Below are 18186 nucleotides of genomic sequence, written 5' to 3' on the forward strand. Positions count from 1 at the left end.
TCCAGTGCATGGCAAATCAACACCTCCAAATTTATTATGCCCTTACAGAACACATGATCCAGAAGTTAGTAGTTTCTTTATTGTATGTCATACCCTTCTGCCACCTTTTTTGGGGGGGGGGGGTGAGAATGTGCATCTCTGTGTCTCCCTTCCAAGCAGGGGGCAGAGAGAGAAACAAGACACCAAGGAGGGGTGTGAGCAAATGTGCATGCTCCCCCAATATTTCCTGCATGGAAGTTTAATAATCTCCAGATTCACTAACAAAATAACCGTAGTTTGCATTTTGTGTTTTCTGTGCTCCAATGTTTTCCAGGGCACAAACTGTGCTAGTAGTCCCACAAGGTGTCATCCTTCTGCCTTTTCCATAACTACAGGATACAAGCAGCCACTTGATACAGCTTTCAGTTTCTTCCTGGATTACTGACTTCATTTCAAATGAAGTGCTTGTCTGCATTATGCGTTTACACTGGATGGGAACCAGCAAAGGATCCACCAAACTAGCAGCTGTTCTGCAGTGTTCCCACTGAAAACACAGGAGAATCAAAGTTAAGCAGAAATTGCAACTTCATAGGTCAAGCTGTGCTCCTTTGAAAATCAATTGTTGGGGGGTGAGGATACCAAGTCCTGTTGCAGGAGCAGAATATTGAGTGGGGCTCCTGATATCACTGCTTTTGCCAAATCTTCAGGGAACAAGGCACCTCACCTCCAAATGCTGCACCAATTACATTTGTTTTCCCAAAGAAATAAGACGGGTCAAAGTGTAAGAGCAGGTCCCATGCTTATTTCATGAAAGCACTGAAGTTGAAACCCTGTTGTGTAATTGCCCTTATATGGCCTTGCTGTAAGCAGCACTCCTGAAAGCAAAGCCTTGAGAAGGGGAAAGAAAATGAGCCAATCCACTGTTTCTAATAGCCATCTTATTTATTGGAAATATTTTTATATTCCGTAAAAAGATTCCAGTGCAGTTTACAGTTGTTGATTTTCATGCCAATATATAAAAACAATAAAACGCTTAAACAATCAGTAAAACAGTTCAACAAGTTAAAAGGTCCATGTGAACAATTGTTGTTGGTTATCTAACAGCAAGCAGTGTGGCCAGGGGAGCTTCCTTGGGGAGGGGCATCACAGGGCACACCCCCTTAAAAAAACCTGTCTCTCTTGTTGACACTCACTTCATAGCCAATAAGGGTGGTACTGAGAGAAGGGCCTTAGATGGCACAAGCTGGTTGATAAGGGAGCCGCTGTTTCTGGGCCTCAAGTCATTAGGGGTTTTATTGAAGCAAGTACTGGCCCTGGAAATAAGGCTTGGAAGCAAACAGGCAATCCAATATGATGAGGTATGGTCTAAACCAGCTGTCTTTGTTAAAACCCTGTTTGTATCCTGCACTTATCCTAGTTTTCAAACCATTTTCTGGAATTCAATCAGGGGACTATCATAGATTACAATGGCCAGATTATTCCTCTTCAGAAATTGTGGCTGGCAAGAGAGATGTAAGGCTTGAGGATGTGGACAAGGTGCTTGGATCAGTCAGTGCTCTGGATCCTTGCCCTTCTTGGTAGTAGTAGTAGGGAGGGAACAGCTGGTTGGGCCAGGGAGGTGATAAATGCCTCTTTGCGAGAAGGGGTGGTCTCTGCCTGCTTGAATGAGGCAGTGGTAAAACCACTCCTTAAGAAACCCTCCCTGGATTTGTAAAATCTAAGTAATTACTGGCGAGTTGTCAATCTCCTTTTGTTGGACAAGATTCTTGAGTAGGAGTTGTGAACCAGATCCAGGCATTTTGAGAAGAAACCGATTTTCTAGATCCGTTTCAATCAGGATATAAGCCTGGCTTTGACACAGAAACTGCTTTGGTTGCCCTATATGATGACTTCTGTTGGGAGACAGACAGGGGAAATGTGTCCCAGTTCATTCTCCTTTATCTCTCAGCAGCTTTCAATACCATTGTCCACGATATCCTTCTGGAGAGGCTGTCTGAGTTAGGGGTGGGTGGCACTGCTTCAAAGTGGTTCCGATCCCACTTGGATGGTTGTTTCCAGAGAGTGTTGCTTGGGGAGGGCTGTTCAACCCAGTGGGGTCTGAGCTGAGTAACATCAGCATTCCACTGACATGCTACTCCACATTTCCAGGCAACATTGAACACTTGGGTCTCATAGAAATGTTGAACAGCACAGTGGAAAAGATGGACTCCTGTGAGACTGCACAGATGCCAAGCAGATTAATGATAAAAGTAAAGTCTTCTGGATAAAGGCTAGTTACTCCCTGAGCATTGCATCTGAAAAGAAAGGAGGACTATGTATTTTGATATAAATGTGTATATAAAACTGTGTTCATAGAGTCATAGAACTATAGAGTAGGAAGGGACCCCAAGGAACACCCCGTCCATCCCCCTGCAATGCAGAAATCACAACTAAAGAATCCTTTTATTTGTTTGATATGAAAGTGCTCCTAACAGGGTAAATTTAATCAGCAACACCTGACTGGAACATACAAAACATATCTATGTCATTTTAAACTATGATATTAATGCTGTATTCTTAGTTTTAGATTTTGATTTATGAAGAAATTGTTTTCCATTTGGTTGTGTATTTTTTTGATGTGGTTTATTTATTGTTTATGACTTTTGTAATTATGTAAATTTTGTCATGTTGTAAACCGCCTTGAACATTGTTTTTAACTGTGGAAAGGCGGCCTACAAATAAAATGATGATGATGATTAATGCTTTTACAGGTTTTAGAAAACAGCATATGGAAGGGGCAGCTCTCTGCGTGATGGTTCCACCACCCCTCTGGCAAAAGTGGAATGTGGGAAGCCTATTGCCTGTATGGTTAGGAGCTTTCAGCTGTCACATCTCTGGCTGTCTTTGAAATCCAGATGACAAAAGTCGAGACAAAGGGAAAGAGGCTAAAGCCACCAATTTGTTCCTTCGGAGCTCAGCACACAGCATCATCCTTTGGGAACTGCAGTGCATGACACAAATTATGCTTAATTTTCCCCGACACACTCCCCCTCTCTTCATGATTGATGTTTTTTACTCAGCTGTAAACTATTTTGATGCTTAAAAAAAAAAGCATAGGTAGAAACTACAACCAAAATGTGTAACTGAAACAAAAACTACTTACTCTCCAGGTCAGATATAATGAGATTGTCATGGAGTTTTACCGCTCGATGCTGCTCTACTTCATCTTCCAATTCAAATATGGTTTCCTTCATATCACTCCTTTCTGTTTCTTTTTCATCCAGATCGGTCCGAAGTTTTTCCAAGGTAATATTCAGGTCCTCAATTTGCTTTTTTGCTTCTTCTTGGAAAGCTCTATATTCATCTTCTATCTGGTTAAAAAACACACACACATCATGCACACAAATTCTCATTTTACTTCTGTGAATGCCTTTCCCAAATAAAACAATTCACAGAAACCCACTCAAGTAGCTTTGAGCAGGACTGGTCTGTGTTTCAGGCCAGGGGCTTAAGTCCAGCTCAGAATCCTGCTTCTCATGCTAGGTCTTTTTTCTCCCTCCCTCTCTCATAATGTTAGGACCCAATGGGTCACCCTGTTAAAATCAAAGGCAGAAGATTCAAGGCAGACAAAAGGAAGAATTTATTCACAAAGTGCACAATTAATCTGCAGAAACTGCTGCCCTAAGGTGTGATGATGCCCCTCATCCTGGAATGCTACAAAGAAGAATTAGACAAATGTATGGATGATAATGCCATCACAATGTCATTATTGTCATGTTGGCTACAGTGAACTCTGTTTATCTAGATTTCATTTCAATCTTCACACTTCAACTGCCTTAGTTGCCCTGAGTGATAACCCTGATTGGGAGGAGAAGGAATGTGACTTAGTTCTTCTGGACCTCTCAGCAGCTTTTACTCCCAAAGACCATGCTACTCTTCTGGAGCACTGTGTTACGGTGGCTCTGCTTCTATCTGCAGGACCGCTACCAGAGAACAGCATGGCCCCCCCTTGGCATTTGTGTTGTGGAGACCTGCAGTGTTCCATCTCATCTTCCATCTCTTTAACATCTATATGAAGATAATTGGGAAAAGTCATCAAGGAATTTGAAGCATGCCCTGGTAGCTTCCTGACTAAACTACATTGATATGCTGTATATGGGGCTGCCCTTGAAGATTGTTCAGGAGCTGCAGGTGGTGCAGGACACAGCTGCCAGGCCTCTGAGAAACCTATTATGCTGATCTTAAAGAACTGAACCAGCTGCTTTATTTCAAGTGAGTCCAATTTAAGGTTCTGATATTTAAAGCCCTACACTGTTTTAGACCTAAGAACTTGAAGGAATATCTCTCCCAATATTTGATAACCAGGCATTAAGATTGGCAGGGCAGCCCTATTCAAGATAGCATCTATGATTGGGGCACACTATGCAGTGACCTGCAATAGTGCCTTCTGCCTTGTGGTACCCTGGCTGTGGAACTTCCATACATTACAAGTATGATTTGACAACCTATTGACTGCTATGCACCTCCAAGGTCTCTCTGGCATGAAAAAAGAAAAAGAAATGTAATATAATGGATATGCTACCCTCCAGGATCAGCAGCAGTACATGCCTCTGGACACCAGTTGCTGGAGAACAACTGTGGAAGAGAGCTATTGCCCTCATGCTCTGCTATTAGGCTTCCCACAGGACGCATCTTGTCGGCTGTGGGAAACAGGATGCTGAACTAGAACAGCCTCCTTTGGTTCAATCCAGCTGCAAGGCTTTGCTAAAGTCTTTATGATACCATAAGATGGACAAGTAGCAAAGAAACTCAATCAGGAAAGGTTTAAATCAGGCATAGGCAAACTCCGGCCCTCCAATGTTTGGGACTACAATTCCCATCACCCCTAGCTAACAGGACCAGTGGTCAGAGATGATGGGAATTGTAGTCCCAAACATCTGGAAGGCTGGAGTTTGCCTATGCCTGGTTTAAATATACCAACTCTGATATTTGGCAGTGCCAAGTAATCTATTATAATGTTAATCAGTAAGGATGCTTTAGTGCATAGAGTTAAGGCTTCATACTAGTTTAAGCAAACCTCACGGCTGTGAAACTTGAGCTGTATCTGAATCTATGAACAGTTGAGAAATGAAGTGACAAATCAGCATAAAACTACCCTCAATGCTGTGTATAAACCAGTCTGCTCATACCAACAATCAACCCCACCCTAACTGCAGATATAAGGGCAAACTAAACATCCAGCATGCAAGTTTCATGCTACAGAAAACACAGCCCAGGAGTCATGAATTCAATTCTAAGCAGAGGATTTAAGTTTATTAACAGAAATAAAACTAAAAGACTCATGAAAGTAACCATGCAGTCAACATGATCTGGCTAATGTCTAAATCAGCTGCTTGAATTGTCCCCCACCCCCGCCCTCCCACATGCCTTCACATACTCCCCCAAAGGCTGCAGAGAACACAGGGAGATTTGGAATGTTCTCTTCTTTAATTACATTTTTTAAACATTACCTTTGCAATGGCGTCTTGCAGGCGGTTGGCATCGTTACGCGTATGAGCGAGCTCCTCTTGCAGGCTGCTGGCTAATGTCTCTGCTTTCTCCTTGTCAAGCCTGACACTTTCTAGCAAGTCTTGTATGTCCGATTTGTCACCAGAATTGTGTATGGAATACAGCTCAGCAACTTTCTGCTTCTCATGCTCTAGCTGGGCTTTCAGCCGGTTCATCTCGATCTGGTCACTGGCGACTGTGGCTTTGTACTCATCCAAAGTGGCTGCTAGAGCGCTCTTGCTTTTCTGTTCCGACTCAATAATTCGTTCCATATGGTGATTCCGTTCCTTTAGCGCCCCGATCATCTCCTGAGCTTCCTTGTTATCTTGTTCTGCCATCTTCAAAGTGTTGCTCAGATGCTGCTGGACACCGAGGAGTTGCTCTCTTTCAAAACGTGCATTCTCTGCAAGGTCCATGTAGCGTTGCTCCAACTCCATGTAGCGCCCGCTTTTCATGTCTTCATCAATAACGTAAGATATATGATGCTCGTCTAAAAGGGAGCGAAAGTACTCAATCTGCCGGCTAAAATGTTCCAACTTATCACTCTGCTGGCACAAAGACTCCATAAGAATAACTTTTTCTTCACCAAGCCTTTCGTTCTCACTGTTCAACTCTTGTGTAATCTGCTGCAAGTCAGCAAGTTCCTGTAGAGTGGCTTGAAGTTCCTCAGCTGTGCTATGATGGTTCTCTTCCATCTGGTGTATCCGCTCCGTCAAGCAAGCCACAGATACTTCACTGGCATTGCCACTGCTCCCTTTCCTTGATCTTTCTATGCTTGGCACACCCTCAGACTCTGAAGAGGATGGAGCATCCAAGGCATCATCACTTGAAGTGAGCGGCTGATAAACTTCACTGCACTCGCTGTCCAAGTTATCCATGGAGTTACTGTGCTGATTGTCCATCAAGGTGTTCTCATCATGACTCAGAAGATCTTCCATTGAACCAGGGGCAGAACCTTCAACTGAGGAAGTAAGGGTACCCCCACCATCACTATGGCTTCCAGCTGTCATTTCTGGGCTCAAAGACTGGTAGCCAAACAGCTTTTCAGAGTTGTCCAGCCTTTGCTCCAGAGAAAACCCCAATGCGTTTAACCTGTCCTTCAACATCCGATTCTCATTTTTCAACTGGTTGAGCTCCTCCCGGATGGCAGTGTTCTGTTCTTGCAACTGCAATAATGTGGACTCAACATCAGTTGGCTGGTGGACAACGATGGTTTCTTTCTCCTCAGATTTCTCAACTCCCTCAAACTGATCTTCATTTAGGCCAAGCTGAGCACGCATTTCTCTGAGCTCATTCCTCAGGTGTAAGATCTCTACATCTTTTGTTTTGGCCAAAGTCAAAAGATCTTTTACTTTTGCTTCCAGAACAGATTTGTCACTGATCTGATTGTCTGATTTAGACTTGCTCATGCGAATATCAGAGTCCGGGTTAGCACGGCTACGGGAGCGTTTTGCAAGGACTGTATCATTGCTTGTCTGCCCAGCTAGTGGCAATTTTTTGCTTTGGGTCAGCCGCGAACGGTCACGAATTCTTTCTCGAGAAGAGTTGGATTCCTTATTTCCAGCCGAAGTGCTACGCTTTGCTGCAGAAGTTGTACCTGTATTGTTTTAAAAGGTTAGAAAAAATATTAAGCTGGCAAGGAAGGATGTGATTTTATACAAGTCAATGAGGTATCCAGAATCACATGACAATGAAGTCTCATCTACATACTTGGAAATCAATTAGTACCGGTAACAGACATGCATATATGAATGAATTTATTATTTCAGTCACAGACCAGTTCCAGCCCACATACAATATCAAGGAAGTCATAAAACGCGATAGAGATACATTTGAATTTACAATTAGGTATAACAGGGACAATACAGATATAGCAACAGTTTAAAAATATATAAATTAAAACTTAGCCACTAATATATAACCTAAAATTATCATTTAAGGCCTTAATCATTATGATAGCACAGCTTGTTCCCTAAGTTTTATGGCAATCGCACAGAATTTGGCTACCCTTAACATGATCTCAGGATCCTTGTCCTATACCAGGGATTTTAGACATTTAAGTTCGGATTCATTTAGAGATTTTTGCATAGCAGGGGTAATAAATACAGAGCATATATCCCCGTAGAAACGGCAGCATAACAAGGCATGAGAGACAGTTTCTACCTCCATCAAGCCACAGGGGCAGACTCGTTCCGCATATGGTTTACCCTTGAATCTGCCCTGCAATAAGGCAGATGGGAGCACGTTGAATCTAGTGAGGGTAAATGACCATCTGTATTTAGGTATTAGTAATTTTGACAAATAATTTTCTGGGGTAAATCCTCTCCCATTATCTTTTATTGGGTGTTTATTCATCTCGCTCACGTGGCATTGCAGTTCCATGTCCCAAATTCGTTGGCAGATTATTGCTCTAGCTTTCTCATAACCTACAGCTATCAGGGTCTGTGGGGAAAACCCCAAGCCTCTTAGCTTTTCATGCAGTGTAGCTTTCCATTTGGATTGGCAGGAATCCAGTAGGGTTAAGGGTGCCAACCCAACAGGGAAAAAGATTAAGTTTTAACCAATAATGGATCTTCAGAATCCATATCCGAGTGCTAACAGGGATTTGCCCGACCTCCAGGCGGACAGCTATAGACATGTATATACATTCCATAACAGAGGCAGTGAAACAGGGATCCAAAAATGTACTTCTAAGGTAATTTAATTTCACTTAATAGATCACAAACTTGGCTAGTTTAAACTAAGGTTTGGCCTCCCTTAACCATGGTTTGTTTGACCACTCTACTCCAGGCACCCATCAAGCTATAAAGGCACAAGCAATTGGAAACAAAACCAACTTTGGGGAAACAAGCCATGGTTTGTGGGGTTGTCTGTGGGACAATTCATGGTTAAACAAACCATGGTTTGACAAATGGGGTTGTTGTCTAAAGGGCAGAGAGAACATCTTCAAGGCCAAATGCTTCTTTACCTGTAACAGGCTTGGATTTATTCTCCAGGTTGTTCATGGTGGTCCCTGCAGTGGAAGGCGCTGTCGAAGTGCAAGTGCTCTTCTTTCCCTTGACACCGTTGCTCATAGTAACCCCTCCAGCCATCCCAGCTAAAAGATCATCATTGCTCTTTGTCTGGATAAAATTTCAAGGGTGGTTTGACAGAAGGTACAAAGGTCAGAAGCCACTCAAAATTAAGTCATGGTTAAAAATCAACAACAGACTAGTTTCATATATGAAGCTAGTAATAAAAAGCCAAGGATTAATTCACATTTAATACATGATGAATCCATGTATTTAAAAGGGGAGAAAATAGTTTTATTTTTTGCACAGGCACAATATAAAATTGAATTGTTACAAATACTCCAGAACTTTCATTTTGAAGAAAGCAGAATATGGATTACTCCTACACAGCAACAATTCTGACTCATCTTTGGCAACACCTGCCCCCATGATTGCATGGCAAAGTTTGAGTGCAAATGAGCAATTCATGAAAAGCAGCATCAATTTTTGACACTCTGGTACCACTTTTTCCAGCTACTGTGAGAATGGGAATTGCTGCTGAATGTAGCCATGCACAACAGATTCCCAAAGCACTTCTGTTATCCAAGCATGAGCTTTAGGGCAGCCTGGAATGATTGTGTGTTAAGACAAACCAGGAACAAATTCCTTTCCAATGTCTGAAAGAAGTAGGAATGCCTGTGAATCAAAGGTGTCTTACCAACTCTGAAGGACCAAGTACACTGCCTGGGGTTACTCCTTGATGTGGCATTACTACGGGATTCTTACACTAACTGCTGTATCAAGGAATCAATTTTATCCAGCCTATTTTGACAAGGTATTGCCTATTCTTCATGGACCACCCACCTCTGGCAACTGGACACCAAGCCTTGCAGAGTCCAGTTATTAATAGAGGTGAGACTGGTTGAGACATGGTGCAGGCCTTCTCTGCAGTAGCTCCAACATCATGGAACCAACTAATCATTGAGATCTGCTTTAGCTCTACCCTTCAATTATATTATTATTATTATTATTATTATTATTATTATTATTATTATTATTAAACTTACAGATAAAAATAATAGCAGCTAAAACATGGAAAAATCATTAAAAACTATTAAACATTGATATAATTAAAACTGTACATATACATAAAAATATTCTGTATTCATGGAATGAGTATCAAATTCAGTATTTAATTTGGTCGATATTACATATGAGGTTTTGTTCTGCAATGTTTTGGTTGTGGTTCATGCTTATTTTAATGCCACAGTTGGTTTGCTACATTTGTGTCAGGTTTTATTTTTAAATGCCATGATTCTGAAACTGGAAGAAGACATTTTGTCACTAAAAATGTTTTTCATTGGAGACTTTTAAATCAATTCCACTATAAGCACAATTTTTCATTCTTACATGTGTAATTATGTTTCTTCAGGCACTGTGATCTTTATTACTGCAACCATTTATCAGCAAGAAGAGGTTTAAGAAAATCTTTGGTTTCCATTACCAGCAGCTGAGAACACTCACATCTAATCTATTCAGAAAGGCCTCATGATGTTAAGTACTCAAGAAATTAATGGTTCACAAAGATACAATAGAGCAAATTGCACATCCTTTGATAATTTCTTATTGTGGTTTATCTGGCATAACCAAGAGCTTGTGCCAGCAAGACCATACAGGTTGAAACTTCCTGCCAGTTTGCATTTCTACCACACCTAGTAAAAAGGTATGTTAAGTAGATTAATTATAGACATGCTATGTAGGTAACAACTGTGCATTACTGAGCCAAATAGGTCAAGTTGTAAAAACTCTAGTATGATTCAGCCTGGAAAAATCTACACTGAAAAAAATTCAACAACATTAGTCATGCTTCGGGTTTCTAAATGCTGAAACTACTGAATGGACTGAAGAATCTTTCTCCCAGTGCTTTGCCCTACAGTCTCTCCCTCCCTCCTGAGATGTACTCCTCCCCATAAGCAGACTAGTGTACAGGGATATTTTTCTGATCTTAATACTTGAAGGGTACGGGAGAAGACAACAGCTGGGAAAGCAGACAGGTTGGGATTAGTGTGTTGGAAGACACACTAAGGCCTCTCTTGTTTGGGGTTTGCAGTATTTCCCTTTCTGAGGGACTCTAAAATGAGGAGGAAGAAAGAAAGTGTCTATAAAACTCTGCCATACATAAACACAGTATTTTTCCCTACCTTGCCCACAGACTGCCTCTAGTCTAGTCTACATTACCACCTCCACAGCCAGCAGAACAGGTTCCTTCAGTCCAGAGCAAACACTACTATTCCAGTTACAGGTACCGTAGGTAGCTGTGTTGGTCTGCCATAGTCAAAACAAAATAAAAAATAAAAAAATCCTTCAGTAGCACCTTAGAGACCAACTAAGTTTGTTCTTGGTATGAGCTTTCTGAAGAAGTGTGCATGCACACGAAAGCTCATACCAAGAACAAACTTAGTTGGTCTCTAAGGTGCTACTGAAGGATTTTTTATCTTTTATTTTGTTTTGACTACTATTCTACTAAGTGTAAGAAACATCACAGGGCTTTTTCAACACGCAAGAAAGGCAGAACTGGCTGAAATGTAATGTAAGTAGAATCAGTAAGCAAAAGAGAGGTGGGACTTATTAAAATCATTTTTGCACCACTGGTTCATAATTTTCTATGAGATGATGCAAGCTTTCTCAAAGTCTGGTAATTAGGACTTCCTTAAGAGCAACAGATTCTCGTATATCAAGAAAACACAAACTCAAATGAGGAAATGTGGAATGATTACTTTGACAGTGGGAAGTATTCTTCTTTTAAAGAGTCAAACATCACACCTTAACTATGGTTGGTATAATGCCTGAATTGTCAATTTTCCAATTATCACAACTGGATTTGTGATAAATCCAGCAAACCAAAATCAGAAATGATGGCTTGAAGTGGACACCAAATACTGGTGTCCCCTTCTCTCCCCCCCCCATTTTGCTATAGTATCTGAATGTATAAATCCTCCTACAGTGGGAATACATAATTGGATTGTCATCCTTCAGCTATCATAATGACAAAGAGCAAAGATGAATCACCTGTTGATGTAACTTGAAACCAAATTATGATCTTAGAAAGAAACTATTTAAACTGCCTCTTAAGAGGAGGGAAGGTAAATGGCGTTTCTGTGCGCTGCTTCCAGTCTCTCCCCCGCCCCACCGTTTTGCTCTACATTACCTAGCAGCTCAATTACTTAAGTCTAAATAAAGAAAACAAATGAGAAAATACCTTCAATAATGATGATGCTGTCCCAGTTTTTGAAAGTTTTGTCACCGCAGATACTGTGGAACTGTTTTCTGGTTTGACTTTTTCCACTGTTTGTATTTTATTTATCCCAGGCACCTTGGGCATTGAACCAACGCTCCGGCTAGCTTTCTTCATTCTTGGCTACCTGTTTGATATGCATTTACAAACAAATCTAGAAACAGAAAAGAATTGTAATAACATTAAGGACAAACAGAATCTCTAACAGCATGTTTCATACTCTTTCAAAGTTGCCTATGCCAACCTGATGCCCTCCAGATGTTTTCGACTACAATTCCCATCAGCCCCTGCCAGCCCCCGTGAGCCACAACATTACAAGAGAAGGACCTTGCCAATGCCCACTGGCAAGATAAAACTTTTGCTTCATTAACAGTTTATGAACTGAGGTCGTCAGCACAACTATCTTTGCATAATTTCCCAGTAAGACTTGTAATAACTTGAAGGGTGCAATTAGCTCAAAATGAGCAACTATTTTGTACTATTTCAACTAGAAACAGTAGTTTATTCATTGGGAATAAAGCATGGACAGGACAAGTCTGAAGATATTTCATTTACAGTAGTGAGAATAGAATGAAAACCAAGGATTAATAACAAAATGGTACTTAAATGGTAGGCAGTTCTTCAATTAAGCGGTCATAACATAATTTGATGCATAAGATATATTTAATGCTTGATGGAAATCTTGGAAAAAGTTCATGAATAAAATATAATAAAGCAAAAGGGAATTTAAATTACTTGAATATAGCCCATCAATAACGCAATGGGTGAGTACATATGGAAAAAAACAGCAAAATGTTATAAGGACTTCAGCTGTTACATCTTTCTTCTATACTATTTATAGGAATCCTACATGCACTAATATTTTTATCCAAAAGAAGGATCACATTCAATGAAGTCGTGCAAAAATAATCTAGAATTTCCTGGCATGGAAACATTTAACATGGCCTTAAACCAACCAGCCCAAAAGGGGCTGTCAGAAGTTCTGCCCCTTTCAATTCCAGGCAGCATAACCCAAGGGTCATTGTCACCAGTGTGCCACAATGGAAGGATGCTGCAGACAACTTCAGTTTTCCACTTACACAGGAGAGAAAGAATTATGGAATTTGCCCAGGCAAAAGCATGCCAACCTCCTCACCTCCATTTCCGCCCCAAGAAGAAGCCCTTAGTGGTTAAGTTTCCAATGTTGGAGGCCTCTCTAGGTAAAAAATCTCCTGCTTCCAGGTCTGTCTAGCCAAAGGCTTATAGTTTATTGTCCTCCTCAGGATTAAAGGTTGAGCTCTTTCTCCACTGGCTCTTTCTTGCTCATGCTTTTCTTTGAAGGTCTGTCTTTTCCCCCAAGTGCCACAGGGATGGAGCAAAGTGACAAACCCCCATTAAGGTTACTAGGTCTCCAGACAGCAGGGTTTGGTCCAGTGACAGGGCTGTTGCAGCTAGGGGAAATGCTGGCTGGTCACATGTTCCTCTCTCTTGACTAGAATAGCTACTGGATCCTGGGGGCACCCAAACCCCCTCCCTGGGATGGAGGTTTGGCTCCCCAAGCTTGTTTACCTAAGCCTAAGCCTTTCTTGCTTCTAACCTCCAACGTGGCAGCTTCTCGCCTGGATTGGGTATGTGCTCCCCTGCAGCTTGCCCCCACAGCTCCTCTGTGCTGCTTGCCTCCCTCTCCCTGCTCCTCAGCTGTGCTGCCTGAGGTCATTTGCACCAGGCCATATAGAAAGTCCAGCACTTCCCACAGGCCATGCCCATGTTTGCCTAGATTTCACTGGCTGCCTTTATAACATCTTCTGTCTATGTTTTAGATAATAAAACCCACTGGGGCCTGTCAACTGTTCCTTGTACAGATACAACACTAAAACTCAACAGCTTTCTCAATCTGCAAACTCCTTTTAAAGACCTCTAAGCTAGTGGTTGTCACTACAGTGAATTCTGTTTAATTGAACCAGTATGAAGTGACATATAGTTTTAGCTGTTTGTATGGTTCCTATGTTGGGCTGTTATTGCTGTCATGGTCTACTGACTTATGGAGTGGTGTGTTTGTGTATGGATTCAAAGATGTCTTGTGCAGGCAGAGAAATCATTCCTGCTTCTGCACCACCAAACTCCCCTGGTTTCTGAGCCCTCCCTGCTCCATTCTACAGTTTCAGAGGATCCTTCAACAGTTAGGAACATTGCCGGGGGGGGGGGGGGAGCAGCAGAAGGAGATACCATGTGGGGGAAGGAGCCTGTAAAGTTCCACTATGGGAACACTCAATCTTCTCCATACATCCATTGTGAGTTGTTTTTATATTGGAAGTCACCTTGTGACAGTATGGCCCTAAAAGGCAGTCTAGAAATCTCTTAAAACAAACAAACACAGATGGAAAGCAACGGTCAGAAATACCAACAGTCTTATTAGTGTTAAGGAATGATAACCAGTAGTCAGAAAATCCCCCGCACCCCGGCCCATTCTTACTTGGAAAGTATCTGAAAAAACATTAAAAACAGTAACTTTCAATGAAATGGTTACTTTTTATATGCCAAAAATGGCAGCCACAAAGCCAAGGCACATAACAGAAGTATTTCTACAACATTTGGAGAGAGAAATTTGCACCTTCCAACTCCACAGCAATGACTTCTTAGCAACTGCAACTCCAAATTAAATATCAAATATCACTTCCGCCTCTTTGTGCATAACTTTTGAAATTACTGGGTCTCATTGTCTGAAATCTAAAGTCTTCCCATGTTATTTAAAACAAATGGTGTAATAGGACACAAATATTTCATGACCAGGTAGCAACCTAAAAATATGCATGTATACTTGGAATTAAATTATTAACTAAAAACATTTTTGTTTAGACAAGCCTACCCAGATGTTTAGAAAGTTGATGTGAGTTTTAATTTAATTTTTGTCTGTTATTATTTTAACTTTTCAAAAGTTTCAAATTATTTTGTTAATTTTTCTTATAGATAATCTTGTTGTTTTATCGTTTTTGTAAACTGTTTTGAAGGTTTTTTAAAACAACCAAGCAGTGCATAAATTTTATGAAATAAATAATAAATAAAATAAACATCTCAATAACATATATATCTAAAAAAAGAACAGTTCCTTCTACAAAAGGTAGGATAAGCTTCCTATGTAGGATTTCAATATCTGGGATTAAAAGTAGCACCTTTTAAAAGGTGAAAGACTATCTTTATGTTAATTCTATCATGCATTATAATTTTAGTAGGATAGTCACTGAATATTTGCAAGCAGATATAGCACATCTTTTATATAATGTTTGAGTTAAGCAATAAGCCTGCTTCTCATTAGTATTTAAATACAAGCCAAGATATTTTAAGAATGCTAATTCCTAGGTCTAAAACATTGTGTAAGATAGCTTTCCAGTGGCTAATAGTGCAATCTGATACATGTCTACTCAGAAACAAGACTTATTGAGCTCAGCACAGCATACTCCCAGGTAATAGTGTACAGATATAGCACAGCATTGCAGCCTAAGAGTTGCATACTCTTCAACTAGAGAATGCAAATAACTATTATTGAACTTAAAGTTGTTACATAAATATTGAGATTCTAATATACATACAGGATGCAATTCAGCATTACAACTTCAAGTGTTTTATCAATGAAATCAGGGGGAGCTTATGATCATAATGAATAATCGAACACAATACTCATATTCACACGTTTGCATGATGCTTTTACGTCAAAGGAGCAAAATGACCAGAATCAAAAGAAATAAACATCTAGTTCACATGCCCAAGAATGTTCTTTGGTTTTGTATTACTGAGCATGTCCAAGGGAAAGTGTACCTATACCTATACCTCCACCGGGTGCATCCCAGTACACCATACCTACATTAGTTCATAGGATCTCAGAGGGTGCTGTAGGGAATTTATGTTGAACTAGGCAACTTCAAGACAGACTTTTACAAGGAAGAATTTAAGACCTTACAAAGAAAGATGATATTACCAGTGTTTCAGTTAAGCAGATGTGTATTCCTTTCACATTTCTCTTTTTTCACATTTAATTATTATATCCAAAACTCTTCTAGCTACTGGGATTTCTTGAAAGTCACACACATAATCCACTTGAAAATTTCTGAAAGTTGTTCTAGCCCTTAGTAATGTGAGACAAACTTATTTTTAAGAAGTAAAAAAGGAAAAGATAAGCCTAAATGCCAATGTGGGTCTGTGGTGTGACTGCTATTTTTCAGGTTTTTCTCTTTCTATTCTGAGGTAAATCACTTAGATTCAAGACAAATCATGGGCCTTGTTCAATCCATGTTGCTATGGCTTTAGTCACATTTCAGAAAGCTCACACACTGGAGTTGAGAAGCCTACTTGTTACAAAGCTTCAGAATCCTTGTTCTAGAGGAAGATATATAGATGTCTAATGATTTTGATAATTAAGTGCTACTCTTAAATTGATTAACATGCTTTTCACAGGGAAATAATGGAATCAATGTATCTGGGACATGTAAATGGGTGCATAAGTAAAGGATATATTTTTATTTATCTATTACTAGAGCAGAACTAATGATGCCAGAAGAGGAGAATGATAAATGTTTTGCAGTAGGTAATAAATGTAACTAACTAATTCTGGAAGCACATTTCCTTTTATCCTCACTCAAGCACCAATTACTCTTAGTTTTTAAATTCCCTTTATGTAAAGAAACAAAGCATGATTCTGCAGTTACAAATAAATCAGGTCAGGGTGTTTGTTTTTAATTGTGCTTCCCAAGGACCAAAGTATTTCCCTCATCATCTGAGGCAACAAGCTCAGAATCAGTAAGCAAAATGCATACATGTTCTCAAATGCATGAACCTTGTACTCTGTACTACTGGACCATCATTCCACTTCATTTCCATAATTCCACAAAGGATCATAATTCACATTGCATTGGTAGAATATTAAAATTATCTGTGTTAATATTGTCTTCAAACATGAATGCACCAGGCCCAACACACGGATTGCATTCAATCAGTTACAAATATGATTGTCAAAAGCAACACAACCTATCTACTTATATGTCTCTCTCCATGTCCATATCTTCAGGCCAAAAGAAGTGCAATAATGCTCAAAAAGCTCTACAATGTGCCCACATAGTCACAGTTGACTTGGAACAGTTATTCCTCAGCAACTATTAAACCTTGGTTGGTGGTTCGAATCCCCGCGACGGGGTGAGCTCCCATTGCTCGGTCCCAGCTCCTGCCAACCTAGCAGCTCGAAAGCACGGCAAAGTGCAAGCAGATAAATAGGTACCACTCCGGTGGGAAGGTAAATGGTGTTTCCGTGCACTGCTCTGGTTTCGCCAGAAGTGGCTTAGTCATGCTAGTCACATGACCAGGAAAAACTGTCTGTGGACAAACATTGGTTCCCTCGGCCAGTAAAGCGAGATGAGCGCCGCAACCCCAGAGTCGTTCACAACTGGCCTTAACTGTCAGGGGTCCTTTACCTTTTTAATACCCGAAATACATCAATTACATCTTCATCATTACAATTTACAAAATAGGACACTTAAATCTCATCAGGATATCAATGGCTTTACCATTAACCTGATACTTGATCAGTTCACCAATTAAAGACATTTTATGGATTCTGCATTGCACTCTGCGTCCCAGCCGTACAAAAAATTCACCTTATATTGGAAGAGCACTGAGTCATATGCCTCTAAGCTGCTATCCAGGGCACACCACATGCTTCGGAACCCATATCCAAAACACCCTATTCATGCCTCAGACAAGGATTCACAACAGGTATCCTTGAATCTATAACATCCACACAAGCTGCTTTCTGCAAAGTGCAGAAGAAATATATTTCCCTTTTATTTATTTATTTTAAATCTTATCTGAATTGAAGTACAGAAAATAAGAAAAACGTTACTCAGAAGGAGTTTGTGGACATTTAGTTAACCTGTATGTTTAGTCTCTTTGCTGACCATGAGTAATTGTTACAAGTGTAACATTCAGCAGAGTATTCCTCACAAACGTTCAGGAATCCTCCAATGAAATCACCTAAAGTATTCCATCTTAACTAAAGTGTTAGGGCAAAGAGTATAAAGACAGGCATAAAACAGTCCATTTTAAAAATGCAAAAAACAGAAACCAACTGTTAGCAACAGCTGAAATGTTTATTTAATTTGCAAACACTTTACATCTGTGGTGCACTTAGGGCAGTGGTGGCGAACCTTTTAGAGACAGAGTGCCCAAACTGCAACCCCAAACCCAATGATTTATCACAAAGTGCCAATCCGCCTCAGGGCAGGGGGAGGCCTGGCGGAGGGCCGGCGGGCGGGCGAGGCTCGGGGCCCCCAAGGGGGGGAAGGCGACACCAGCCCTGCGAGGGAGGCCGCCCCCTTCTGCCCCCTCCCCCATCTCACCAGGCGGCGCGGGCGCTGCTCCTCCACATCCCGG

The 18186-nt window shown here is 40.7% G+C and overlaps 1 protein-coding gene across 1 annotated transcript in view; it reads right to left on the reverse strand.

Moving 5' to 3' along the window:
- Nucleotides 1-18186, reverse strand: part of SPECC1L (sperm antigen with calponin homology and coiled-coil domains 1 like) — a 48965-nt gene that overhangs the window by 27419 nt on the left and 3360 nt on the right. The window contains exons 2-5 of the mRNA XM_033135921.1: nucleotides 11755-11944; nucleotides 8474-8627; nucleotides 5469-7102; nucleotides 3122-3329 (exon numbers count right to left, since the gene is read on the reverse strand). Coding sequence (XP_032991812.1) covers nucleotides 3122-3329; nucleotides 5469-7102; nucleotides 8474-8627; nucleotides 11755-11907 — 2149 coding nt within the window. The 5' untranslated portion in view covers nucleotides 11908-11944. The remainder of the gene's footprint in view (nucleotides 1-3121; nucleotides 3330-5468; nucleotides 7103-8473; nucleotides 8628-11754; nucleotides 11945-18186) is intronic.

Source organism: Lacerta agilis, chromosome 17 (assembly GCF_009819535.1).
Source record: "Lacerta agilis isolate rLacAgi1 chromosome 17, rLacAgi1.pri, whole genome shotgun sequence".
Lineage (NCBI taxonomy): Eukaryota > Metazoa > Chordata > Lepidosauria > Squamata > Lacertidae > Lacerta > Lacerta agilis.